Source organism: Meleagris gallopavo, chromosome 1 (genome assembly GCF_905368555.1).
Source record: "Meleagris gallopavo chromosome 1, MGAL_WU_HG_1.1, whole genome shotgun sequence".
In the NCBI taxonomy this organism is placed as follows: domain Eukaryota; kingdom Metazoa; phylum Chordata; class Aves; order Galliformes; family Phasianidae; genus Meleagris; species Meleagris gallopavo.
Window position 1 is genome coordinate 152,115,323 of NC_139404.1, and position 27,998 is coordinate 152,143,320.

Genomic DNA, 27,998 nt, shown 5'->3' on the forward strand with positions numbered 1-27,998 from the left:
TTTTTTTTTTTCTTAACCTGTAATTCATTAAATAGTTAGTGCCAAATTTATCCTATTTGTTTTACCTATAACATAGAAAACATGCATTGGAACTGTGTTTATTATTTTATTTTTATGAATCCAAATTTACTCAGTTGTGGTAGGGTAATATAGGCACTTTCCTCATTCAGTGGGGTTTAATCACAATACTACTCATTGTCAGTAACTTATATTTGACATTACCAAGGTATAATTACATGGCTGGAAATGTCTGTGTCTCAGTGTATATCTTCAGCATAGACCAGTAATTATGCTTTCTAATCAAAAGGGATAAAGAAAAGAAAAACGTTGTTTTTTGATAAACTAACTTTATAAACGAAGAGTCAGAGGCTTAAGTACAGATTAATACTTTACATGTGGAAAATAATAAAATAATAACAAATGAAATAACTTAGGGTTCATTTACTAAAATTAGTTTTATTTTGTGATTTTAGTTTTTGTACATACATTTTATACATTTTAAGACAAATGGCAAGACTTGAGGGAATGGTTTTGGTTGTCAAGTTAAGGTGACTGTTCCTAAGGACATTTGGTGGTCTCAGCATGTGAAGTGTTTTGATACATACAGTTCTCAGTCTATAGTAACTAATGTACTGTACCCTATGCTTTGCAATGTCTGCAGTAATCTGAACATGGCATCCTGATCAGTGCGGAATGGTTATGAAAGCAAGAAAGACAGCACTGCCATAAACAGCATAAACTCAGCATGGTAGAAACAGTTTTTGTTTAACTTTCAACCATTCTCACAAGAGTGTGGTATATCTTTTAACAGGACTACACTTGCATTTATGCAATCAGAAAATATAGGACTGTCATAACCTAGCTCATCTTAAAATGTTTCTTGCCTACTAAATATAAATACCCCACAGCCTAAACACATATCTCCTCAAAAGTGTCTGGTCATCTCTTTGGCTGCTGTTGCGGAAAATGGGGCTGAATTTCTGCTTAAGCCAGTGCCTTGTAATTGAAGTGGGAACACGGCAGTAATAAACCCATACAATGAAGCAGCAAGAAGATGGGGCTGGGAAATAATGCTTTTAGGTCTAGGACCATAGGGTTGTTCCTCTTGCTCTGCAAGCTGGTTCCAGAATGCCAGTCTCCACAGTGAAGCCTGATGTCTTCTGCAATGTTAAGTGCTGTTACTGTGTTTGCTGTATTTCTTTTAGCGCACACACCAAAGCTCTGGCATAGCAGGTGGCCTCTTCAAGAAGGCTGTATAACTAAATGTACAGCAATACATATGTAAAGAGTTCTATTTTCTGTCCTCATAGTGGTATTTCTCACAGTAGCATTTCCATGAATTTGTATTTCCTTCATGAAGTGATTAAGTAGAAGCAGAACATGCAGACTTTTTTTGTCAGAAGAGGAAGGAATTTTTTTTGTGCAGCATGCTGGCATTTACCTTTATACCTTTAGCGGTATAAACATATAAAAATAGCTGAAGTAATCTTCAAGCCTTCTGACTGAACTGTGCGTGCTATCTCTAAATCATTTACTTGGTCTTTGGTCATTAAATAAGAGCTTTTCCTGAATTTTGTTTGCTTTATGAGTTGGAATGTGTGAAGTGCAGCTTCTCTGGAAATACTCTAGCTGACTGTCCTGACAAAAACATGTTTAATACAGAACAGTCCTCTACTTTTTCCAGATTGTACACAGTCTCTATAATGCCTTCTATGGCTTCTGCAGGAAGGACTTCAGAAGCGTTGAACTGAAATTTTTTCTCCAGGTCTTGCTTTGTCAGAGGTTTCCTCCAGTGTCCGTAGAACGTGTTGCAGCGGTCACTAATTGCATTGCCATCCCAAAGCACAACAGTCACTTCGCAATAAAGACTCTCAAAGCTGGGTTTGTTATCAGAAGGGTGCACAAGCTGTGTTTTGCAAAGGAGCTCCTGTAAGGCTGGCCGGTGAATGCTCTCACTGGCAAAGGACTGGATGGACATGCTGCCATCCAGCAAAGCAGAGCAGGCAACAAACTGAAAGGAGTGTCGAGCTTCGTGTTCTGAATTAGGGCTGGGTCTGTTCACGTATTTGACCTCTGGGACTTTTACAATAACTTTCTCAATTTTATCAAGGATAAGTGATATGTCACTGTTTTCAACAAGCTTCCTCCTTACAGAAGATGCTGCATCAGCCACCCAGTGCGTTCCAAGATGAGCAGGAAAGCGTTTGATAGCCACATCTTGCTGGTCCAACAGCCAGGGATAGGACTGCAAGTTTGGCAGAGTCTGTGGGTTGTAATCTGTATAAAAGGCACCTATCCCTGACTCCATGTCCAAGATCTGATTGTTTCCTTGAAGACCCTGTGATGCTAAGCAAGCCGCTTCCAGGCCATGTTTGGCAGCATTGCCAATGTGCAGGGGCTTTGTTTGAGTTGCTGCGTTAGCTAGTGGGGCACCTGCATAGGAAGCAGCAATAGCCAAGGTGTTTTTACATTTCATCTGGTTAAGAGCTAACAGTTTTGCGCAAGCTGCTGCACTCCCCATTGTACCAACTACTGTTGGTGGGTGAAACCTGAAAAAACAAAATCTCTTCATTACTATAGTTTAGAAAGTTACTCAGATTCATTATACACTCAAGCTTCAATTTCCCTTTACTGCTGTGGATTGGACTGTAAGAAACATGCATTCAAATTTCACCCGTAGTCCTAATGGGAGAAATTTTTGCTTTTCTCTAGGAACAAGTTAAACAGGAATAACACCTGTTTTAATAGAGGCCTCCCCAGAAAGCAACTGAAAAGCTAGAATTGCTCATCATTCAGGGCATATAGAACACAGTAATGGCAAAAGTGTTACAGTTTTTAGTTTCTGAAAATGATACATACTGAGGATGCATGTTTTGTTATTCTGAAAACCAGTTTTGCAAAACCAGTAGAAGGAAAATGCACAAGACAGCAAGAAGACATCTAGTCCATCCTGTGCTTCCTGAGTATTTCCTAAACACACTCTGTCTCCTTTGGCTCTGCTCTGAACTCAGTACAGTTGACTCCATTATGCTGAGAACAAGCAAGGGAGGTGTGGTTGTCCTTGTCCTCAAGAGCTAGAGACCTGTGCTGTTCAGCGTTTCCCTTTTGCTGTTGATCTAGTTAATAGAGAGATCATCAACACTTTCTTGTAAGATGATAGATGCTCTTAAAAAGAAATTTATTCACCAAGCAGTGAGGATTCATGTAAACATATTTATATTTAAGATTCACTTGAAGTTTTCCTAAATTGCTGGACAAAGAACAGAAAATACAATTACCCATGCCATTTATATTTTAACTGGCATTTAATTAAAAATATTAACATCTCCACTCAACTTACAACTAGAAGTATTTTTACATACCTTTTGGGAATATTCCTGGCTTCACTGGAAAAGCGTAACAACCTGCCTTGCACCTCAATTCCTACATTGAAAGCTAAGAGCAGGTCAAGACCTGAGATTTTTTTCTTCTGAGGAAAGGCCTCAGAGAGAGCCATCACAGCAGGGAGCACGGCCCCAGATGGATGCGTGGCAGGATGCCATGTGTCATCAAAATCCATTGAGTGCACCTAACAAAAAGAGAAGCTATGAATTGTCATCAGAATTAAACTGGGCAAGATTGGTTCAGTCAAATGAAAATACTGTAATGAATGCTGGTGTAAAAAAGGCTGAAGAACTAGATTTTCCTTAAAATCGAAGAAAGCAAAACTTAAAAGGTCTTTCTTCTGAGTCCTTTGCTCCCCCTATCACTCAACATGACATGTAAATACAATATAAAGCTTGTCTCAATGGTGTGTAATTGTAACTCTACTTGCACTGGTCTAAAATCAGTTTGGCAATGATTCTTCTTTTCTACAATGTGCTTTTTGCTACTTTAATTACATGGTATAATAAAAGCAGCAGTTCTAGGTCCAGTGGTGAGTTTTCACTTCCCTCATAACAGTATATGAACATGATTAAATGACTTCCCATGCTCTACAACTGATGCTGGTATTAGGGCTTACACCTTAAAACTATAGCAGTCTAAGTCCAAGAAATCTGGTGAAATCCATGAGAGCTAGAGCATCTCTTTGTTATGCAGTTGCCATCGCCAGCCTGCAAGAAGCTATAGAGTTCTGACCTACAAAATCAGTCCCAAGTCTCAGATTAAAGCTAAGGGATGCAGATATTTATTATACCTTGAGCCTGGTCTAAATTAGGAAGAAAGTTGAAGTGCATCAGGAGAACAGAGTAATGAAGTTTTGTAGGAGGCTTCAGGAACAAGAAAAAAAGTAAACTGAGTTTTTAGGAGCATTCTGTTCTTTAGAGTGAAAATGCAATCAATTAGTGTGATTTAAGAGCAAGTAAAAGAGCATCCCTTACAGCCACTCCATTCACAAAAGCTGCATACAGAGGAGGCAGTCGGAAATCGAAGTGGCCCCAGATGGTGCTGGATATATCTGAGCTGTAGATCTGGAACAAATTGACATCAATTAATTCCAAATACTGAACCCAAGGATAAATGTGCGCTGAGATCAAATCCTACCCACTTGAGACTCAACTGTTTCCTTTCATAGGAAAAATATGATTCTATTGGAAAGTGTGAAAAGAAAGTCTGTTTCCTACTGACTCTTGTCAGGGGGCAGGCCAACACGATGAACCTAACCATTCAGTACCTTCACAAAACCTCTGGCCGTTAGTGTTCCTCCTCACCACTCATTGGCATTTTTCTCAGAGTTGTCATCATTTTGTTGGGGAAGATCTCCAGGTAAAGGTTATGGTTTTCAATGTCTTAGTACACTGTGAGTAAATGAAATATGGCCTCCTGATGCTAGTACCCCATGCTTTGAATGGCACTGTTCCTTTCTTTTTGATGTGCAGATCTTTTAGCTAACAAAGAGCTCTTTATGAAATTAAATAAAAGAGCTAACTAGCATAGATTGGGAATGGGGATATCTGTCCAAGGAACCTTACTGACACAGAGTGTTCTGTAGCCCGAGTCCAGCTAGCTAGGTATTACCAGTAAAATAGAAAGTTAAACTCCCCCTCGCTGATGTGAGCCTATGTTGGATAGGTTCTCCTTGAGGTCAAGTATTCCTTTAATTTAAGCAGAACAGGACTGTAGGAGAAACATGACCAATGTACCTCAGATAGCAGTTATGTTTCATGGATTGGAAATAACCTGATACCAATTTTTCATCCATGTAACCATTCTTCATGCTGAAAAGTCCAATGCTAAGTAATGTTTCCTATGCTGATGCTTTTAATGAAATATCATAGGCGAAAGGAAGGGATTCATAATTAACTGTGTTCTGCTTGTGTCTGGCAGTCTTAGCATATTGTCTGTTACACAGACCTTTGCCCATCCAGAATTAATGTCTCTATTTCTATCTCCAAATGAATTTCACTGCCATTGCAAAGTGTTCCCTTACAGCCTATATTTTCCATTGCTTCTCATAGGTAAACCTTAGTGTATGCTATGAATACTAAACCTCTTACCTTGCTGTACTGTTTGACTTTCTGGCAGACCTCGGTGCTGGTACCCAGAAGTCCTACTCCAAAGGTATCCAGAATCATTCGCTTGCTTCTATGAATGACCATATCTGTCAGGTGGTTTTTATTCAAACCATGAATCACGTTGGCAAAGTTTCCTGTAATCGTCTGAGAGAGGAAAAAAATATTAAATGTCCTTTCTTTTTTCTTTCAGTCTAGGGTTAGCTGGCCAGTTTTGTCATCCTGTCCCTGCTTACATGAATTGCATCAGCAAAATCTGAATTCTTCCCTTTTTTATTCCCAGAAATGCTCTGTTGTTATTTATATGTTGGTTTCACTTTCTTTGGTGTCTTCATCTGTTCTCTATTTCTGCTGCTTGCTCCATAAGTCCCTGAGGCTGAGTACTGCAGGTGACGTAACTTTGCAAGATGCATGTATATACATATATCTATGTGTGTATACACACAAACACACACATAGATGCATTACATATAAAGAAACAAAACAAAAGCCACCTGGCTTTCCATAGCACCTGTTCATTGCAACTGAAATCAGCAGGAATGTGGCAGTTCAGGCCAGCACAGTCACTAGCACTTAAGGCAGCAAGATTTAACTTCCACGAGAAGCAGAATCCCTATCCCAAGTTTTGCTGAGCTTGGGGTTCAAGAGGAGATGGGACTTGGCAGTCCTATCTTGCACTTGCCTGCTTCCAGTGAACTCCAGATAAGCCACAGTTCTAGCTTTTCTCCAAAGCAAGATCACAGAATCAAATAATTGTTTGAGTTGAAAGGGACTTTTAAAGGTCATCTAGTCCAACTCTCCTGCAATGAACAGAGACACTTACAGCTCCATCAGGTTGCTCAGAACCCCGTCCAGCCTGACCTTGAATTTCTCCAGGGACAGGGCATCCACCCCTCTCTGGGCAACCTGTTCCAGTGCCCTTATTGTAAAAAAACCTTCTTATCTCCAGTCAAAATATCCCCTCTTTTAGTTTGAAACCATTTCCCCTTGTCCTATTGCCACAGACCCTGCTGAAGAGTCTGTCCCCATGGGACAACAACCTGATGGAGCTGTAGATTCCCTGTTCACTTCAGGAGAGTTGGACTGGGTGACCTTTAAGGGTCTCCTCCAATTCAAATGATTCTCTGATTATTTCAGCTGGGTTCTCAGTGAGCTCTGCACGAAAGCATTAAGACCACCTCAAGAAGCGCAGGACACTTAAAGCAGGTGAGCCATGTATCCCACTGCACAATGCACAGTCACCGATACATGTACAAGTGAGGATACAAATACTTAAACAGAAAAATTCATCTTACATCACAAAGAAACAAGACAGTACCTTTGCCCACATCTTGGAGGGATGCTATGTGGTCCCCAGGGAAAAGCAGAGAATGAATGACAGCCAGGAAGCAAGGGAAATTTCTCCTTCACTACTTATATATGCATGTTTTCAGTGGGGGGAGGCAGACTAAGCCTGTTCTCTTGTTCATCTTGTCCCACCCATTTCCTCCTCTGCCTGGAAATGTTCCTTTTTCTTCATTTTCAACTTTTCTCTGACTAATTGTGCTATAAACTGCTGGCACATGTGCAACAGGACTTTACCAGTCACATTCACGTATCATCTCTAAACAGACAGATGTGATATTTCATTACCATATATTGATTCAAGCGCCTTACATTTGGGAGCATAGAGATGAGGAAAAATCTGGGGCACCTCCTGGATTAGGGAAAAAAGTAGCAAATCTTTTCAGAGTTGCAGTCTTGCACTTCAGTACCTAAAACTTGCTTAGAGGAGCCTCAGTCTTTTGAGTTCAATCTCAAATCCTTTTGTAAAGCTTTTTCCAACTCCTGAGTGCTCTCAGATAGAGAAAAGCGTGGATCTATGGATGAAGTTTAACACTGATTTGAGTGGAAAGGAATAGCCCTGTTCTGGGTTGCACCCCATCCCTCCTCCTGTCCCTAGGTATGTAGTTCTCCCTGTGTCAGCTGTGAAGCTCAACAGACTCATTTTGGAATCCAGTCTCTCACCTAAGCCAGTCCAGGGATTCTCAGTTGTCAGGCAAAACTGTTTAATTACCTCAGAAGTGCAAAATGAAATCTAGCAGCACAAGCAGAAGGAGAGAGGAGTAGGGCTAGAAATATTTCATGAGATCTGGGAAGGGCACAGGCATGTAAGAAGAGATGGGAAGAGGTTGGTTGTTAGCCAGCTCCAGCTGATATCTGCCTATTCTGCCTGAGCCTGACCCTGGATATCATCTTCAGGTGCCTTACTTGAGGTTGAAAATTGCAGTGGGTGACAAAGTGCCAGAAGTGATAGAAACACCATTGTGTGTTTTCATGGATCTATCCAAAGAGCTTGGGGCCCAAGGCTCCAAAAACTCAGCCCTACAGACATTACTGGCTAATGTACATAATGTGTGAAAATATATCTGGCCTTGATATTGGACCATAAAAATCTACTGAGCTGATGAGATTGCTCATGTTGACAAGATTGGCAACAATCAGAAAGGTTAACAGGAATTTATGCTATGGGACAAGAAAGGAAAGATTTTCTTACTCTTCCCTGTTGTTCTCCCAGCTTACTTTTCCTTCTTGGAAAATAGAGAGAGCAAAATGGCACAGAATCACTTGGCAGGGACCTCTGGAGGCCATCTGCTCTAACACTTTCCTCAGGGTCAAACAGAGCAGAGTGCCCAGGGCTTTGACCACCATAAAATAATATACTAAATAAAAGATATTTAAATCCATCCTCTTTCAGTAATCTTTTCTTTTACTTTTTAGATACAATTTATAGTCCCATTTTGTTTCTCATATTCCTTCTCCTCCTTTGAGAAAGAGTGAGACTGAAGTGAATTTTCCGTATCTCCTTGGTCCATTGATGCTACTAATTATATTTGGGAATTTTCCTAACAACTTGGAACCTTTTGCACTTCTGCTGACAACTCCAGCAGAGGGAACTGTGAACACAGCTGAACAGATGAAAAATATGAGAAAACTGTGCCACAACATAACTCCTGAGCACACTGATTTATTACTCTGATCACTAAAGCCCACAATCAGAGTGGAGCATAATAGGCTCATAACCATCTCAATCTCTAGAAGGACAGTGCAGTGCCAGCGTGTAGGACTGCATCCTCTATTAACTCTCTGAGTCTCAACGTAAGGCATATGCAACAGCTTCCAGCTTCCACTATTTTACTGCCCCCCAGCACTTAGAAACACCTTTTATGGGAAAGAAGTGTAGAGGCCCAGCTGGATTTTGTCCCATGCCAAGGCACAAAAGTGAATTCACAGGGGCCAGAACTTGTGGTATGCTTCGCAATGCAATTTGCTGACACAAGCTGCTGGCTGATCTAGACACAGAGCCACTTTCTACTCTGATGTATGAATTGTTCAATACACTGCAATAGTAACATCAGTATTTTTAGGGACTGAACTGAGGTATAATAAGAAAGTGACTGGTTGTTTTGTTGTTGTTGTTGTTAGTTTTTGTTTGTTTGTTTGTTTGTTTTAAAGAGGAAGCGAAGATGTGAATGCACAGAATTAAATTGCTTGGGAGACTAATTTTAAAAAATGGAACCTCTAAGTTGAAAGTAGTAGACCTCTCAATCAGTAGCCTCAAAGGGAAAGGAAGCAGCATGGTTATCACTGCAGGGGGAAAAGGCATCTATACAAAGTCCTGTACCTCCATAGGAGAATTTGCAGGGGTTTAAATGAAAGAAGGTTGAAAATGACTGACTGAGAGCTTTGCTCCCGACAAAGGGAATCTGCTGCTTGGCTCTTCCTTATCACAGTGCTCATGGTTCAGCAATTTGGGCAAAGAAATTGTTAACTAGCAAGCATGATGGAAAGACAAAATGCATTCATCAAAATGCCATTTGTGACATTGTACACAGGTACAGTAATGAGCTATATTAATTACAGAATTCGGCTTTAGAAAACCAATGCCCCAGAGGCACATTATCTCCTGCTGACATCACACTTCTAAGCCCTTTTTTTTGTCCTTTTGCCTCCAGTTATTTTAGGCTAAACTCTGCTCACACTGCAAGCTGTATACTTGCAAACGAACACAGAATCTGACGTCAGTAATATGCTCTTTTTGTCCTAAAAAACATACATTAAAAAAAAATGACATTATACACAGGCCAGGCTTCCTGTCCTTTAGGCCAATTTTTAAGATGTGTCTTCATTCATAAGCTGCACAAACACAAGAAAATGGGAGACAGGTGCCAATGTGTTTGCTTACAGAGTCTCTGCTGTTCTTAACGATCTGCAGACACCTTGTAATTCCAGGACCTGGGCCTGAGTAGTGCCCCCTCTATAGAAATATTGTAAGTGCAGCAAAGAAGTGAGAATTTTGTTAGAGGCAGAATTTCACCTGGTATACATGGCTTGATCTAGAACCTGTTAACAGCCATACAGCGATAATTTTTGGGATCCTGTAATTCTGCCCCTCTATCATTACGCTCTCTGGGCCTTCTTTTGCCCAGCCCTATTTCCTGCACTCACTGGAGCAACAGGCAGTGCTCCAGGCAGTCTGCCAGCACAGCAACAACACAAAGTACAAGCAATGAGAAATGACTGCACAGGAAACATATAATTCTGGAAATTTCCAGTCTACAGTAGTTCTCTTACTTGCATACTTGCACAACTAGTGACAACTGCAATTAATTTCAGGCAAGTTACAACATCCTTGTTTCTGCATTTTTTTTTTCCAATCCCCCACAGCAAATCTTGAAAGTTCCTGTCCATATTCTGGTAAAGGTTGCTAGAAGTCAGCACCAGATCCACAATACATCATTCTCTCCTTCCTAAATTAGTGGTGTTACTTCTAAAGACAAGTCCACACAGTCCATCTAAGCTTTTCCACATTTTTCCTCAACCGTGTTTATATACAGTTTAAAAGTATGCATTTTCCACCACTGGAAGATTTCAAAAATCTAAAAATATTGCAAAACAGCTTAAATTACACATTAAATGTGTTAGTCTGTGATTTACGGCACAATTATAAGATATGACATGGTGGTTATTAGTTGTGAGATTAAGTATTACATGTTTCAGACCATAAAACATACTGGGGAAGTTCTAACTGTGCTTGTGTATTCATCTCTAAAAAGAAAATTGGCATGATTACATCCACATTTCTAAAAGGGAGAAATAGCTGGGGGGGGGGGAGTTTATATTTGAAGACAAGAGCTGTAAATACATAAGGCATTTATTTCACTTTTTAATTGAACATTTAAACAGAAGCTAACTATTCGATTTTAATCAGTCCTTTTTTACGTAAACACATTTGAATAATCTTGCTTTTTAGAATTTATAACACTACTTTTCCCACACATAAGTCATCTTTGGCATAGGAGATTAAGACTGATGCAGGAAGCATTAAAAATCAAAGAAAATAACTATAACTGTTTTTCAATTGGGCTGAAGAAATCCCAGGCATTTATACAGACTGGGAGGAGCAATCCTTGAGAGCAGCCCTGCAGAAAAGGACCTGGGGGTCCTAGTGGACAAAAAACTGAACATGAGCCATCAATGTGCTCTTGCAGCTCGGAAAGTAAATGGTATCCTGGGCTCCATCAGAAGAGGGGTGGCCAGCAAGGACAGGGAAGTGATTGTCTCTCTCTACCCTGCCCTCGTGAGGCCCCATCTAGAATACTGCATTCAGGTCTGGGGCCCCAAATAGAAGAAAGACAGGGAGCTGTTGGAGAGGGTCTAGAGGAGTGCCCCAAAGATGATCAGAGGGCTGGAGCACTTCCCCTATGAAGACAGGCTGAGGGAGCTGGGCTTCTTTCACTTGGAGAAGGCTTTGTGGTGACCTAATTGCAGCCTACCAGTACCTAAAGAGAGCCTACAAACAGGAGGGGACTCAACTCTTTACAAAAGTAGAAAATGGCAGGACAAGGGGAAATGGTTTTAAGTTGGGGGAGGGAAGATTTAGGTTGGATATCAGAGGGAAGTTCTTTACAGGGAGAGTGGTGAGGTGCTGGAACAGGCTGCCCAGAGAGGTTGTGGATGCCCCATCCCTGGAGATGTTCAAGGCCAGGTTCGATGGGGCCCTCGGCAACCTGGTCTAGTATTAAATGTGGAGATTGGTGGTCCTGCCTGCAGCAGGGGAGTTGAAGCTTGATGACCCTCGAGGTCCCTTCCAACCCAAGCCATTCTATGATTCTATGATGATGATTCCATGATTCTTCTGCGATACTTTTTCCTTTGATTTGCTTGGTTTGGTATTTTACTAAACGCTGAGGAAAAAAAAAGAGAAACTTATCAACTGAGTCACAAATGAAGCAATACTGAAATGCTGTGGTCCATCCTAAGACACCAACACAACTGCAGCGGGGCATGAGTCATACCATCCAACTAATGGCACACAGGGCAATGCAAGTCTGTTTTAGTTTTACGGTGAAAGAAAAGCAGGCAGCTGCCTTGGGTGGTGACTCTGAATGGGCAGCTTGCTGCCTAAGTAGCCTGTGAATTAATAGAGGTTTTTTTAAGCCTGATCTACCCAGCCCTGCCTTCTGTTTCCATGTTCCTCCTTTGCTGCGGCTGCTGCTGCTGAGAAAGGAAGGGCTCATTAAGAGGAACAGGGTGGCTGATGCTGTGAAGTTGTCTGCCTTCCTGCTTCCTGGTGTCTCATCTTACTACCTTAAGCAATAGGACTCTCCACCTTCCAAGTACAACATAGCCATGTTAATGCACTGTTTCTTCCTATGCTAACAAGGGCCAGGCATATTTCCCCACAGTCCCTGAAAATTTGGGATGCATATCTGTAGTCAAACTCAGTTAGGGAAAGTGGATGCTTGTTTGGGGGAGGGTGAAGGAGCAGAGGAAAGAAAAGAGATTTGACTATATGTAAATAAAACATCCCATCTCTTAGGATGGTGGAAGATCACATGTTTGTGGAGTAGGGAAAGAAAACTTACAGAAGGGGAAGAAAGAGACCCCAAGCCCTTACACGTTTCCATCCTCCAAGCTCCACTGATTCCTCCAATGCCACTTTTTCCCAGACAGCGGAAATGTGCTTTACATCGACACTGACTTTGCTTGTCCTATTGAGAAGTTGAATAAACCACTGCTGTTTGGGAAGGATGAACTTGTGTGAGCTTCTAATATCTGGCTGAGATGGGAGATGCTCCTCTACCCAACAGACCCTCCCTAACCTAAAGGGCAACTGCTCCAGAATCCCAGTTTTTTATAAGGAGCTGGTGCACTGAAGTATGAGGTAACAGTCTCAGTTCTTTGATGGAGGTGCAACCAGTTTGCCCAGTGAGCATCTGCAGCAGAACCAAAATTAATACCCAGTCCATTGCTGTAATTGAAACATGGTGGGACCACTTCCATGACTAGAGTGCTATGATGCATGGTTACCAGCTCTTCAGAAAGGATAGTGGTGGTGCTGTGGCCCTTTATATTAAAGAGTGTTTTGATGTTGAAGAGCTTGGGATTTGGAATGATAAAGTTGAGTGTCTATGGATGAGGATCAGGGGGAAGGCCTGTAGGAGCAACATCTTGGTGGAGGTCTGTTATAGATCACCTAATCAGGATGAAGAGAAGAACGACGCATTCTATGAGCAGCTTGCGGAAGTTGCACAATCGCCAGCACTCAATCTCACAGGAGACTTTGACTTCCCTGATGTATGTTGAAAATATAATACAACACAGAGGAAGCAGTCCAAGACGTTTCTGGAGCGTGTGGAAAGTAGCTTCCTCACACAGTTGGTACGAGAGCCTACCAGGGGTGGTGCCCTGCTAGACCTGCTCTTCACTAACAGAGAACAACTGGTGGGAAATATGAAGGCTGGGGACTGTCCTGGGCAGAGCGACCATGAAATTGTAAAATTCTCTACTCTTGGAGATGTCAGAAGGGTGACTAGCAAAACTGCTATCTTGAACTTCCAGAGGGCAAACTATGACCTGCTCAGGATGCTTGTTGCAGTGGTCCCTTGGGAGTCGCTCCTGAAGGGTAAAGGGGTCCAGGAAGCCTGGACGCTCCTCAAGATGGAAATCTTAAAGGCACAAGAACAGGGTGTTCCTGAATGCCATACAGCAAGCCGTAGGGGAAGAAGACTAGTGTGTATGAACTGGGAACTACTATTGAGACTCTGGAAGAAAAAGTCTATGTCCTCTGGAAGAAGGGACAGGCTACTTGGGAAGATTACAAGGAGGCTGCTAAGGTATGCAGGGAGGAAGTTAGAAAGGCAAAAGCCCAACTTGAACTGAGATTGGCCAGTGCAATACAAGAGAATAAGAAATTCTTTTACAAATATATCAACGGTATGAGAAGAACCAAGGAGAATTTCCATCCTTTACTTGATGCAGCAGGGAATGTGACCACTGAGGATAAGGAGAAGGCTGAGATCCTCAATGCCTTCTCTACACCTGCCTTTAATAAGCAGATCAGTTATCCTCAGGGCACTTTATGCCCTGATCTGGAAGTCTGGGATGCTATGCAGAATACACCCCATGTGATTCAGGTGGAGACAGAGAGCTCCTACTCCATCTGGACTGTCACAGGACAGTGGGACCAGATGGGCTCCACCCTAGGATATTGAGGGAGCCAGTTCAGATGATTGCAAAGCTGCTCTCCACCATCTACCAGTGCTCCTGGTTGTCTGGAGAGTTCCTAGAGGATTGGAGGCTTGTCAGTGTGACTCCCATCTACAAGAAAGGCCATAAGGAGGATCCGGGGAACTACAGGCCTGTCAAGCCTTGTGATTCTATAATTCTATGGTTCTGAGATTCCAGAGCAAAGCCCACACCCCCCACTGCAGTTTGCATGAAGTTTGTGGTTACTGTGCACATGGGCGTGGCTGGGTGCCCTACATATCTCTCAGAGCCAAAGTTAAATGGTTTTTTTGTCTACTAATGCTGGTGGCATTTGTTTTGCTTCTTTCTGATCCTCTAGAGCAACTCAAAATACAGGGCTGGATCAGAAGTCTGGCACATCTGGAGAAGGAACTGCTTGGCAATGGTGGCAACAGATCCCTCTTGTTGGAGACAGATTTGGCTGGAGCTGCTTCTTGCTTTCTCAGATGTGTGTGCAGTGACGTAGGACAAATGAGCTTTGTGCTATTTGTCCTCTGTCCTCCTTCATTCTGTCAGTGACATCATTTCTCGTCAGAAATGCTATTTGTCTCTTTCGGAAGCAGGAAGAAGCTGTGAGAGCTTCTCCTCCTGGGGCTTGATGCAACATGGGAACTGACTGTGTTAGTGAATGATCTTGAGATGTGGCTGAGAAGAAAAACCCCAAGCCAAACAAAAAATCCCAAGCAAAATTCTTTCATGGAATCACAGAATTGTTTGAGAAGGAAGGGACTCTTAAAGGTCATCAAGTCCAACTCTCCTGCAATGAACAGGGCCACCTACAGCTTCATCAGGTTGCTCAGAGCTCCGTCCAGCCTGACCTTGAATGTCTTCAGAGACGGGGTATCCACCACCTCTCTGGGCAACCTGTTTCAATGCCTCACCAGCCTTATTGTAAAAAACTTCCTCATTATATCCAGTCTAAGTCTCTCCTCTTTTAGTTTGAAACCATTTTTCCTTGTCTAACACCGCAAACCCTGCCAAAGAGTCTGTCCCTTTCTCTCTTGTTGTCCCCCTTTAGATACTGAAAGACTGCTCTCAGTTCTTCCTGGAGCCTTCCCTTCCCCAGGCTGAACAGCCCCAGCTCACTCAGTCTGTCCTTGCAGGGACAGAAGTTTTCCATCCCTGGGATCATTTTTGTGGCCCTCATCTAGATCTACTCTAACAGGTCTATGTCTCTCTTATACTGAGAATTCCACATCTGGATACAGTCCTCCAAGGGAGGCCTCAACAGCACAGAGTAGAGGGGCAGGATCACCTCCCCACCTGGGCTTTGGATGCACCATTGTGTGTACCGTTTGCTTCTGGGTCATGAGGGCACATTGCTGGTGCGTGTCCATCTTCTCTCAACTCCTTCTCTCACAGGACAGATGAGGAGTGGAGTTTCTGGGACATTTGGGGGAAAAAAATGGTGTAGGAATGAAGGTGGAAATGGAGTTGGAAAACTTGCTTCTGGACTGCGCCAAAGATATGTCCAGATCTCAAGAAATCTCTGTAAGGACTTGGAAAGATGGGCTTCAAAAATTTGCTGTATTCTCACAAGCAGGTTGACAGTATATAAAGGTAAGCGTGGTTCCTTCCTTGGTGTCAGGACATTACCAAGTAGCTTGCTGTGAAAGACCAGCATGAAGAACCCATTATCCACATAATCTCTGAGCCTGATGGGCAGTGAATCCAGATTCTGCCCACAAGTCTCTGCTGCTCTTGTACTCTGAGAGGCCTCTCATAACAGACTGCACAGGAAGGACAGGAAAGCCCAGCAGCTCTTTCCTTCAGAACAGGCACTTTTGACCTTCTTTACCAGCTGGCTGCTCTGGTAGTGCTGACTTCATCTGGGTAGCACAAGGTTTTTACCCAGTATGACTTGTTGAAACAGCTGACCTCCCTGCAGCAAACTGCTTCATCATGCTCATTAGAGCAGATCTGTGGGCTGCAGGTTGTCCCCCCCTTAAGTTGCCAGAAAAGGATCCCACAGAGATGAAAAGACTGCTTTGCAGCCTGCTCTATTAGCACTGCAACAGCAAGGCACCAGTGTTCTGCCACGGAAAAGTACAAAAATGTGTCAGGGCTGTGGGCTGAAGTACACTGGGTTTCTCTTGGAGGACTGGAACAAGCTGGCACATCCCAGACAGAATCCTGAACAGGACAGAGTAACTCACAGGTTAAGGAGTCTGCACATGAGATCAGCTACACCATCAGGAAGGAATCACTAGGGGTGCAGCCTTCTTTGCTGTGGGTTTCATCCACAGCAGACACCCTAGCACAGACTCCAACCTCAAAACTGTTTAAAGCAGCAGTGAGATTAAAAAAAAAAAACTTGGAACCCTTATTGTTTTAACTTTATTGTTTCTGTATCCTCAGGCTTCACATTTGCTTCCTTTTTACAATGATAATATAAACAATTATAGTAAAGCCTTCTCAATTGACTATATGACTTAAGATGGTGACAACTTTAAAAGTAAAAAAAATTCTTCAAGACTCTGGATAGTATTGAGATAACTATATGAATATAAATCAAGAGTGAACTCATCCTGGGAAGTCTAAATTATTTACAATTATCTAAAAGACATAATACTGCAAATCTTAACATCTCACTCCTACAGATTGCTAAAGGAATGTGTGCATGAAGCCTTTAACTCTCAGAGTTTATGTTATATTGAAGACTGAAATGTGAATCTGTCACTTATCTGTTCTCAGTTTAGCTCTGTGTCTGCACATGGCAAGGGCTCCTACAGGAAATGATGCTCTCTAGCTAGAGAAATACTTGATTGAGCTTCCGCTGGAATGCCCTAAATTAAAATTAAACATGATGAAAAGGCCACACGAGCAGTGACTAAACAGAGGAGGGTGGAGATCAGAAGGACCTTCCTTAAACTGAAAAAGCATGGCACAGGATGACACATTTGTTTTTATCCATTTGTCTTGTAAACTCAATTATTATACATGTAGGCAAAGTCACAGTAATGACACTCACAAATTAGGCACAGAAAACCAAGAAGAGGAACATATGAGTAACCACAAGTCTTCCTAACCTTCTTGATGAATTCTTGTTTGTTGTGGGGGAAAAAAAAGAAAGAAAAAAAAGTTTTAGAACAGGAAGCATATCAGGTACTCAAACATTAAAATAGCAAACACAAGAATAGTGTTGAATTCCCCTCATTGTAATCAACTATGCTGATGTCTGCCAGAATTAGTCCAAAGTTTCTTGTCTTGCCTTTGTGAAGAGGTGGGTTGGAAGTTAACCTCTTGAGATTCATTCTGTCCTTTCATTTTTCTGACTTCAAGATTTATAGAGTTCACCCATCTTCTACTGCTGGTATTTGACTAATATTTTCTTGAAGACTAGAGGAACATCTGTGAGCATAATTTCTACAGACACTACTCATGATCTGCTTTGTATTCTGAAAATCCTCCTGGATTAGCATAGCTAGTCTCTAAGTACTCCATGAAAATAAGGCCATGAGAGTAAGTCATACTTTAGAGATGATTCTCAAGCTAATGACTGTGACTGCAAAGGGATTGCAACACTCACAAGTAGTTGCTCAAGCATGATGGAAATTCAGCTGCTAATACTGAAAATAGAGTCATGACCTGAGAAAGTCGTACACCGAGATAAACAAATTCATTAATATATCAAAAGAAAAGTGTTATGAATAGATATTTTGTTGAATCATAGAAGCATAGAATGGGCTGGATTGAAAAGGACCACAACGATCATCGAGTTTCAATCCCCCTGCTACATGCAGTGTTGCCAACCACTAGACCAGGCTGCCCAGAGCCACATCCAGCCTGGCCTTGAATGCCTCCAGGGATGGGACATCCACAAACTCTCTGGGCAACCTATTCAGTGCGTCACCACCCTCTGTGTGAAGAACTTCCTCCTACTATCTAACCTAAGCCTCGCCTGTCTCAGTTTAAAACCATTCTCCCTTGTCCTATCATATCTACTCTCATAAACAGCCTCTCTCCCTTCTGTTTATACACTCCCTTCAAGTACAGGAAAGCCACAATGAGTCTCCTCAGAGCCTTTGCTTCTCCAAACTAAACAATCCCAGTTCCCTCAACCTTTCTTCATAGGAGAGGTGCTCCAGCCCTCTTATCATCTTAGTGGCCCACCTCTGGACCTGCTCCAAGAGCTCCACGTCCTTCCTGTACTGGGGGACCAGACCTGGATGCAGTACTCCAGATGGGGCCTCATAAGAGCCAAGTAGAGAGGGACAATCACCTCCCACTCCCTGCTGGCCACCCCTTTTTTAATTCAGCCCAGAACACAGTTGGCCTTCCCCACTTACCCAGCCTTTCCAGGTCCCTCTGGATGGCTTCCTTTCCTTCCAATGTATTGACCACACCGCTCAGCTTGGCGTCATCCGCAAATTTGCTGTGGGTGCACTCAATGCCATCATCTATGTCACTGATGACAATGTTGAAGAGCACCAGTCACCATATAAATGATATTCATTTTCAATTTACAGAAGTATAAAACTGGTGTTAAAAATGAAGGAACATGCTGTATTCAGGCCTTTTTTCTGGCTTTTTTCTTTTTGCAAATTTTTAGAAATTATAGGTTGCAAAGTCAATGAATTGGCTTTGCAAAAATACTGAAATTTACCTGACCTTCTGTTTCCTCAGAGCAATAAATGTCATTATTAATAATGCTATCTAATGAGGTGAGCAAACTAAATATCTCACCTATATCTTTAATGAACTGAAGTTCTGGGAAAAGGTTTATAGGAAGAACCTAACAATAACAAAATTGTACAGGCTTTTAATATGAAAATATTCCAGTTACTTTATGTATATTCAGCTAAAGAACTAGAGAAAACAGTTCAAATGCAACAGGTCTGTGGATTCATCTAGACTTTACAGGTGAGGGATCAAGCTAAGAAGTATGCTCTACTGAGCACCTTTTCAACTCTTTGAAAGTCCTGTCAAGTGGAAAGGATCAATAATTAGGGAGCATGCATAAGCCCTTCAAAGAGATCTGAGTGCAGCACTTGCTGTATAATCATGCCCACCGTGTCGATGCCATGGCCTCACGTGGGAGATCCCACCCTGGGACACAAAGCTGCCATTCTCGGTTTGAGGAGCAGGCAGATTTTTTCTTTGACAAGCCCTGCTACCTTTGAAGCTCAGATCTACTTGTTCTAATGGGACTGATTAGAGAGGGAAAGGAAACTTCAAAAGACTTCACTGCCTCTGTGAACTAATTCAGCAGAAGGCTGTGCTGACAACCTCTTGTGACATGTACCATCATTTATTTTTTCCCTTGTCCCTCATTCTGTCCTTTAACATTAGCATCTTCTTTCTGTTTGTGTGTGAGAATGCTGCAGTTTGCATATACATCACAGAATAATCAGTTCCTCCACCTGATGAGGGATCCTCATATGTTTCTCCCTGTTGGGCTTCAAGCTTTTTGCTCTGAGATTCTGCTGTCAGTCACACGTTAAAGCCATTGTGATCCTGATTCAGCAGTGATACATGGTTGTGACTGCCCGACTGACAAGAGGTGTATGGCTAATTCCATGGGAAAGATGAGGAAGCCTGATACATAGCATAGGAATGAACAAAGTGCCAACAGAAAACCCTCAGCAGGGGTCTGCAACTCCTCTAAGTGTATGTGCAGAGGGATGTGGAGGGCGTTAATTAATTTCTTGTCATTCAATTAACACTGATCTGTGCTGATCCTTTCTCTTTCCGCATTGCTGGACAAAGAACATGAACGTTCCATCTTCTTTGTGTGTCCAAAGCAGGACCATGCACCAGCACTCTATCTTCTGTCTTGATGCTAACACTATAGTTTTCTATTTCCTTTCTGTACTTCTGCCTGCCTTACGAGAGGAACCACTTCCTCCGCTGATTTACCAAAATACCATTTCACATCCAAACTTCTTCTGAAAAATGCAACTCAGCAGGTACCCTTACTTACATGAATAAATTTTAAAATTAGTCTTACAGGTAAATGCCAAGTGTTTCTCATTTACAGTCATGCCTTCTCAGAGTGTAATGTTAAAAGGCCAGGGATTTTCTTTATTTTGGTGACACAGTGTCAAATAAAATACCCATCAGGAGCTCAGATGTCCTACTTAAGGAGTCCAAACTAAAGACAAAACCAAATGCATATTTAAATAATAAAGAAGATTATAGAAATGCTTTAGTGACTGTGTAGGCATCTAGGTTTAGCTGGTCTTGTGTCAACGGTTTACGGGCTGGTTCGGCCCGGTTCCGTGACTAGAAGGGCGGAGGGATCCGCGGATCCGCGCCCCCGGAAAAAAAGAAAATAAGGGACCCCGAAATAATTGAAAACAGTGGCAACAATCTGAGGTAAAACAAAGTAATTTACTAAATATGGTATCAACAGAATTTTGTAAGGAGAGAGAATGTGAAATTGATAGTGGATCGGCCTTACCACAACGCTGAGATGAGAAGCGCAGGCAGAGAAGCGCAGGCGAGAAGCGCAGGCAGAGAAGCGCAAGCGAAGCAGCGCAGGCAGAGAAGCGCAAGCGAAGCAGCGCAGGCAAAGAAGAGAGCATCAGGTGACCTTGCCGGGAGTTATATCTCCTCGCTGACCGCAAAGCCCCCTGGGGAAACGTAGCTGCTCTTCTCCGCTGGACAGGCACCCGGAACTTGAGCATCAGCAGTCAAACCCCCAGTGCATTGCATGATGTTATGATGTGGAATACCGATAATGAAAAATCATGAAACCATGACATCTTGGAATAGTTGACCTCAGTGATTCACATCTCATCCTTTCAAAGATAAAAATATTTTACTTATTCTCCTAGTTTCTAGATGGGCCCTCTGTTTCACTTCCCTTGAACTTCAGAAGCCTATTTCAACCTTTATGCGAGGCCCCTGAGGATAACAGAGTTACAGCCCAGGCTACTCAGACACTTCTTGTTTTTACTGCATTTGCATTTGTTTTGGTTATTCAAAATATGGCATAAAAATCAGAAGAAAAAAAAAGCACCTGCTTGATTGATGAACCTCATCACAATCATCATAGAGACTTGGTATTGTCGTTCCCTCCCACCACGTTTGCAATAAACTGGATCCTTTCCCCAGAGTTCTAGAACAAGCTAAGGTAGGTACTGTCATCACGTCCCTACTCCCTCCCTCCTCTATCTCACACTTTGCTGGTAGCAAAATAGAAAAGGGTAAGAGGGGGAGGAGCTCTGGATTTGAACCCACGATTATCTACACTGCTTAATTTTCCTCTTGTTTTGGCATTGTGTTGAAGCACTTCTTGCTCTCTCTGCAAGACAGCTGACCTTCAAAATGTAAGCAGAGTGGATATGAGGTAGCCACTGCCACTTGGCCTCAAAGCCACAGGCTGCAAGCAGAGCTTGTGGAGCTGGAGAAGGCAAGGCAAGGCAAGCATCCGGACTGCTGCCTTCCTGGCAGCCTTCTAGTCACTCTGTGAGACATTACTGCATTCAGAGTTTTTGTTCTTGTCCACAACACTGCTGCTGTACAGAATGCTGAGAGATGAAATAAAGGTGACTGCTAATTAACCAAGTGATTCTGGAACAATTTCCAGAACAAGTTTATACTTGCATAACAGTGATAACATTTTTTTAAGCTCTAGAAACAGATGGTGATTTCTCCTCTCAGTGAGGGCTGCTAATAGCATCAGTAAGTATACACAGTTCATCAGTCTGATAAATCTTGGGTTAAAAATTCAAGTAATCAAGAGTCACATTCCTTGCTACAAATGCTGGAGCAAACACTATAAATAAGACTGGAGGAATTTCACACAGAGAATGATGCTATTCAGAATCTGGAGAGTAATTTCCCAGCACCCTGATGAGTTGGCACTGTCTGTAAACAAAAGCGCCTCTGCTTGAAGAACGCTCACGAAATGGCTTCCTTCAGCTGCAGCACTGCAGCGCCCGAAAGCTGCGAGCAGAGACAGCACTGCCACCTGCTGCTCCCCAGGGCACGGGCCTCACTTCCATCAAGGGAACTGCAGTATGGGTAGTTAAAGTTGGCATTTCCCACGATAATGCATTTACTGTAAATTAATTAAAAACTGAAAATTAATAATTAAAAAGAAATAAAGGCAACTGTCAACTTTGCAAAACAGAAGGGAATAAAATAAGCTGTAATTAATGTGCTGTCACGGTTTTGAAAAAATAAACAAGCCATCTTGCCACTTGTTTCACAGCTTAATCACATCCTTTGATGCTGTTATCTTTGGCTGGTTCAACTGAAGAAGTTTCATTAGCAATTTAGTGAAAATGCAGGCAATCAGCATCTCATCAGATTAAGGCTTTACATTAACAATGCTGTCCTTAATTAAAGGTATTATGGGCAATGGCAGGCTGATAATAGCTGGAATCTTGGAAATCTTGTCCTTGATGAACATTAGAAACGTGCCCACAGAGTTAATGTTTTAAGGTGATAATAGAAACCATTGCAATATTCATAGTTTTACAACAGTATGCCACTGGCATAAACTAATAGTGACTAATGAGATGGCAGATGAGGCTAGCAAGAGACACCATTCATCAGTATTAAACTGGTCACTACAGATAGGACTAGTAAAGGACAGTTCTATGATCACTGTAAAGTCAGTGCTGAAGACACTATGCAAGGGTTTTATGAACAAAACCAGGTGACCCCGGAGCTTTAGATGAGACACAATTAGATAATTTCACTAGAGTTTGTGTTTTAATGAGTTAGTTGTGAAAGTTTTCAGGAAGCACAAAAGTGACGGTGATTTTCTGTGACAACGATGCACAAGTACAATCTGAAGGAAAGCCAACATACTGTTTGAGAAAATTGATTTTTCACACCTTCACCTCAGAAATGCTTTGATGAAATAAATATATATGAAAAGGCATGCATAGGATGCATGTGGTCAGGCAGTACAGGTGAAATCACAGAATCACATAATTGCAACTGCTGGAAGGGACCTCAAGTGATCATCGAGTCCAACCCTGCTGCTAGAGCAAGTGTCCTACAGTAGGTCTCACAGGTAGGTGTCCAGACAGGTCTTGAAGATCTCCATAGAAGGGGACTCCACAACCTCTCTGTTCAACCTGTTCCAGTGCTCTGTCACCTTTATCATAAAGAAGTTCTTCTGCACATTCTTATGGAACTTCCTATGCTATCCTTCAGTCTTCAAGTACCTCTCCCATTCACCAAGACCTTATAAAGATGAGAGTGGTTCAGCAATCCCCTCTGCCAGCTCCCTCAGCACTCATGGGTACATCCCACTGAGGCCCATGGATTTGCATGTTGATTTTGGCTATGCAATCTGATCATCTCTTCCTGAACCCTAGGGAAGCTTTCCATTCCTCAGACTCTTCCTCTTATCTCCAGGGTCTAGGATTCCCGAGGGGCAAATCCTGGCTGAAACCTCAGGAAATTTTGCCTCTGAGTTGAAAGGGGCCAAAATGTCAACTTTCGTGTTTATATTTGCACATGGATTCCACCAGGAAGGATTTTCTTTCTGAATTTCAGAACAACTCTTCTTTGTGCTAGATTCTAAAGAAAACAGCTTTTCCCATTAGTCAGAACACTTGATACGCAGTGTGGCATTACAACCTGTTCATACTTTCTCTTCCAATGCTTTGAATCAGGATCATCCTTGCTTGGCAAGTCAAGCTACCTATGGCTTATCTACTCAATGTGTGTTAATGCTGCTCTGTAAGCCCATTTATCTGTTCCCTATAGGGTCTGTGATTGTAAGTCATTCAAGCGCATGAACTTGAGCCCTGCTCTACCATTACCTTCTGTCGTTCTTTTTTTAATGCTTGGAAACTCTTCAGAATGTCAGAGAAATGCTGACTGACCCAAGTGGCTGGTGATATGCTCCCTCCCTCTTCTGTTGCAAATTCAAACAGTTTAGCTTATAATAAGCACACAGTGCAACTTATAGAATGGGAGAGAAGCAGAAAAGAGTTTTGGCATACAGACATGACTTTCAGACATACGATGCTCAGTGGATAGAAAAAGGGAAGTTATGCAAAAGAAAAGAATTCTGGTAAGCAGTAAAAAAATAGGCTGTGACTATCCAGTCAGTTTTACAGCATATCCATCACTATAGCAGGTATATATGAAATTACCTTGAAGCTTCCCAACCTGTACACTAAAGGTATCACTTGAATGTATCCAGTTCACTTCTGAAGAGCTGCTATGGGTTATGGTTACTAAGGCTAAATGCAGTTACTGGTATTTTTCCTTTGTATAGCTAACACAAGACTATTCTCACTCCAATCCTCTGCTCCTCCAGCTCTGACCCCTCTTTTGGATGTGTGATGCATACTTAATTTAGCAACGTTCATAATCTGTCCTCTTGTACTTACAGAGTACTTAGGGCTGTATGTAAGCACCTCTTGTGGCTTCTGAAACATTTTTTTCCATTGCAAAGTGAAAAAAAATAAAAACAAAATACACAACAAATATATTTGCTTTGGCTGATGGAAAAAAATGCACCAGTACAGTAAAAACAAGAAGATAAAATATGTGGAAAAAGTAAACAAAACATAACTTATGAGTAAATCTACTGTTGTCAAAAGGCAATGACCTGAACATCACCATTTTTTTATTACAAGTTGAGGGGACAGCCACATCAGCCTTAACCTGAGGATACAGACTGAGAGATCAAGAAGAGAGATCACGTGCATAGGTTACTGGTGAATACTTTACCCTTTAAAGTCATTCCAATATAAAACAGGTCTGAATAACCACAGTTATAATCTATACACAGTATTAAAGACAAGGCTATGTAACTACTATAACTCTAGAACACTGACAATATGCAGTTGAAGACTCATAAAATCCAGAAAGAACTGCCATCCGTCCCCTCTGTATTTATTTTGCTTTTTCTTAGCTATATTTAATTTTTTCCTTTTTCCTTTTCCCCTATAACAAGCTTTATGCTTGGCAATTTACATGTTTTCTTTTTACTTTTTGGACTGCCAGTCACAGAGAGTTTTGACTTACAAAGGGATCTTTTCTTATTCTGGAAGCTTCTTTGTCACTTTGACTGCAGGATTTATGCTTCTGCCTCTCAGATAAGCTTCTGCTTCACCGAGATCCATTCCACAATCCCAGCCTCTTTCTATGTGATTTAACCTCTCAGAGACGAATAGAGGTTTGTTTTTTTTTTCCCTCATTTTATTTGAAAAGATTATATTTAAGGGAATTGGTTCTCACACAATCAAGACTTTCTATTAAAAAATATAAACAATAACAATGAAAGCGTTCAATTATTTCAGGATGGCAATTTGGCAAAAGGCACATATATGCAACACACATGAAAAGTTATAAGGTGAAAACAAACAGGTCCCTTTAATGGCTGCAACCCTTTTCAAGCTAGAAAAAATGTGTAGCATATACTTCTGCAGTTGTCTCATAACAGATATGGGAAAGACAATTTCTGAGTTGTACTACCTGAGCCCCCAGATCTGTATTCAAAAGTCAGAGTGATCTTTATTTTGCCAACAGTTTGCAGGTAAGCAAAAGGGATCTGAAGAAGATTCCTTTGTAAGACACTAGAACAAGTTGTGCAGAGTTGTGGATGCCCCAGCATTGAGAATGTTCAAAGTTAGGTTAGACGGCTTATGAATAACCAATATGTCCCAGCTCATGGCAGGGGGTTGGACTAGATGATCTTTAAAGGTGCCTTCCAAATTAAGTCATTCTATAATCTAAGATTTTATTATAGTGTTAGGGAAAATAATTGATGGTACCGCCCCTCCCATGTGGAAGTACAGGTGAAGCTTCAGGGTTAGGAGGAGACCTGTCCCAACCATAAAGACAAATGTTGAAGTAAGGCCCCAGCGGGTAGGAGGCTGCTGTTCTCTCCTGAGGTTACACAGTGCTCATCACTGGCTGCATCATCTGCTCATACTGACGTGTCATGTCTCCAGGAAATGTTTTGGCCTCTAATCCTGTCACTTGAAAGGAGACTTAGTGGCAGACTGGGCATGTCCTATACACAGAAATGAAAAGGGAGCATTGCATGGGAACAGAAAAAAAAAAGACACAAATTTCTTTAATTGTGGTGTTTTGCATGCAAGATGAGCTTGTTGTTACATATAATGTATGTGCAAAGGGTGCCTCAGGGCCTATGAGCAGTTCTGAGCAGTATAAAAGCCTGTCCAACACCATGCTCCCTCATCCACTTCTCTTACCTTCTCCTTCTTGGTGAACAAGGTAAGCAGCAGTGCTCTTCTCGTCACTGTCCTCTTTCTCTGTTTCTCCTCTTTCTCTTCTGATCTCCACTTAGTCTTTGACTCTGCTCCAACCTTGGTGTGAGTCTTACTCCTTGGTGGCGCTCCCATCAGCTCTGTTCTGCTTGCTGGGGTCAGGGGAGGTGGAAGAAGGCCTTGGGCTGTCACTGCAGGGGCCTTTCCCTGCTCCCCAGCCTGTACCTCCTCTCTTGGTGAGCAGGCCACCAGGCTGCTGCTCATGCTGCCTGTGCTTTGCCTGCCCTTTCTCCTAGGTACACCTCCATCCCACAGCCATGTCCTGCTTCGATCTGTGCCGTCCCTGTGGCCCGACCCCGCTGGCCAACAGCTGCAACGAGCCTTGTGTGCGGCAGTGCCAGGACTCCCGTGTGGTGATCCAGCCCTCTCCTGTGGTGGTGACCCTGCCCGGTCCCATTCTCAGCTCCTTCCCCCAGAACACTGCTGTGGGATCCAGCACCTCTGCTGCTGTTGGCAGCATCCTTAGCCAGGAGGGAGTGCCTATCTCTTCTGGAGGCTTTGGCTTCTCTGGCCTAGGTGGCCGGTTCTCTGGCAGGAGGTGCCTGCCCTGCTAAAACGGGTGGACATCCTCAGAACACATCCCAGTGATGTTTGAAGCCAGGTGCCAGACTGAGGATGTAGCTGCTGGCCAGGGTTTCCAAATGGGCTGAGCACCCTCCTGCCCTCCTGCAAAGTAGAGAGGGAAGCCAGGGTGCCAGCCTGTGCTGTCTGGAAACACAGCAAGCAGATGTCTTCTTCTGCTTTCTTCTCATCATCACAAGTCTTTGTTGTCTCATGCTGTCCTTTGCCATGGATTCATCCTGAAGCAAGCTGAGAGGGCCCTACTTCTTCCTCTCTCCACGTGAGGGAGGAAGACATGCATTCTATTGTGGCAAAGTTTGCCAGCTGACTGCCAATCTGTTTACCAGCTGCCTTTGTAGCAGCTTTAAACTATGCACTGCTTTGACTCCTTCTTTAGATTCAATAAAATTTATGCTGCATTGTAATCTCAGTATCCTCGTGTTCCTTTCCTGTTAAGACTCATGGCAAAGTCATTCAGGGAAAAATATTTTGACTTGGAGTCAAAATGTTATATAACACCATAAAGTTTACCTTTGTAAACTTTATGTTGTATTGTCCAGGTCTTATCAGTGTCCAGGACATCCCTCTAATGGGCATGTCAGCAATGAATGATGTTGGATATTGTTTTTCATTTGATAAGACAGGATAATTTGATAAGTCGGATACAGGAGTAGGACTTGATGGTCTTTCTGAGTCTCTTCCAACTCAGGATATTCCAGGATTCTACAATACAAAGAGAGGAGAGCTTCTTAAAAATTGAGTTCCTGTATTCCTCAAGGGCTTAAAGAGTCTGCAAACTGCTAGAATTAAGTGTATGTGATTTGCTTGAGAATTTAGATACTTGCTTATTTAAAACTTCATTAAATTCAAACACTGATTTTTCATTCCATATATTTCTGAAATGTCCTAACCATCTGACACTTGCTCTATCAAATATGTTAATTTTTAGCAATAAGATGTTAGTTAAATTTACTTACATGACTGAAAATCACAGATATTGTAGACAGATATCTTACAAGAAATCCCTACAAAGCAGAGTGATAATTCCTCTATGTAAACTTGGAACAGGAAAGCATGTTCAGAATTTCCTAGACACAGTAACTGAATCCCATTTTAGTGTCTCCAACTACAGAGCAAAATACATAAAGTTCCCTCAGAA

The 27,998-nt window shown here is 42.2% G+C and overlaps 2 protein-coding genes across 3 annotated transcripts; one reads left to right on the plus strand and one right to left on the minus strand.

Annotated features, from left to right (window-relative positions):
- Window positions 1-436: 436 nt before the first annotated feature.
- Window positions 437-27,935, minus strand: ACOD1 (aconitate decarboxylase 1). Of its 2 annotated transcripts, none has more exons than XM_085215713.1 (5): window positions 26,204-27,935; window positions 5,478-5,639; window positions 4,362-4,451; window positions 3,363-3,568; window positions 437-2,549 (listed from the first exon to the last, which is right to left on the minus strand). In XM_085215713.1, the coding sequence occupies exons 1-5, from the start codon at window positions 26,480-26,482 to the stop codon at window positions 1,583-1,585; spliced, it is 1,704 nt and encodes a 567-aa protein (XP_085071839.1). In that variant the 5' UTR covers window positions 26,483-27,935; the 3' UTR covers window positions 437-1,582. The 2 variants fall into 2 exon arrangements, with proteins under 2 accessions (XP_085071839.1, XP_003203323.1); XM_003203275.5 differs by lacking the exon at window positions 26,204-27,935 and adding an exon at window positions 6,811-7,156.
- LOC109364069 (feather keratin 1) lies at window positions 26,536-26,835 on the plus strand. The gene has a single exon (XM_085215717.1). It carries the CDS (start codon window positions 26,536-26,538, stop codon window positions 26,830-26,832), a length of 297 nt encoding a protein of 98 aa, XP_085071843.1. The 3' UTR covers window positions 26,833-26,835.
- Window positions 27,936-27,998: the final 63 nt, after the last annotated feature.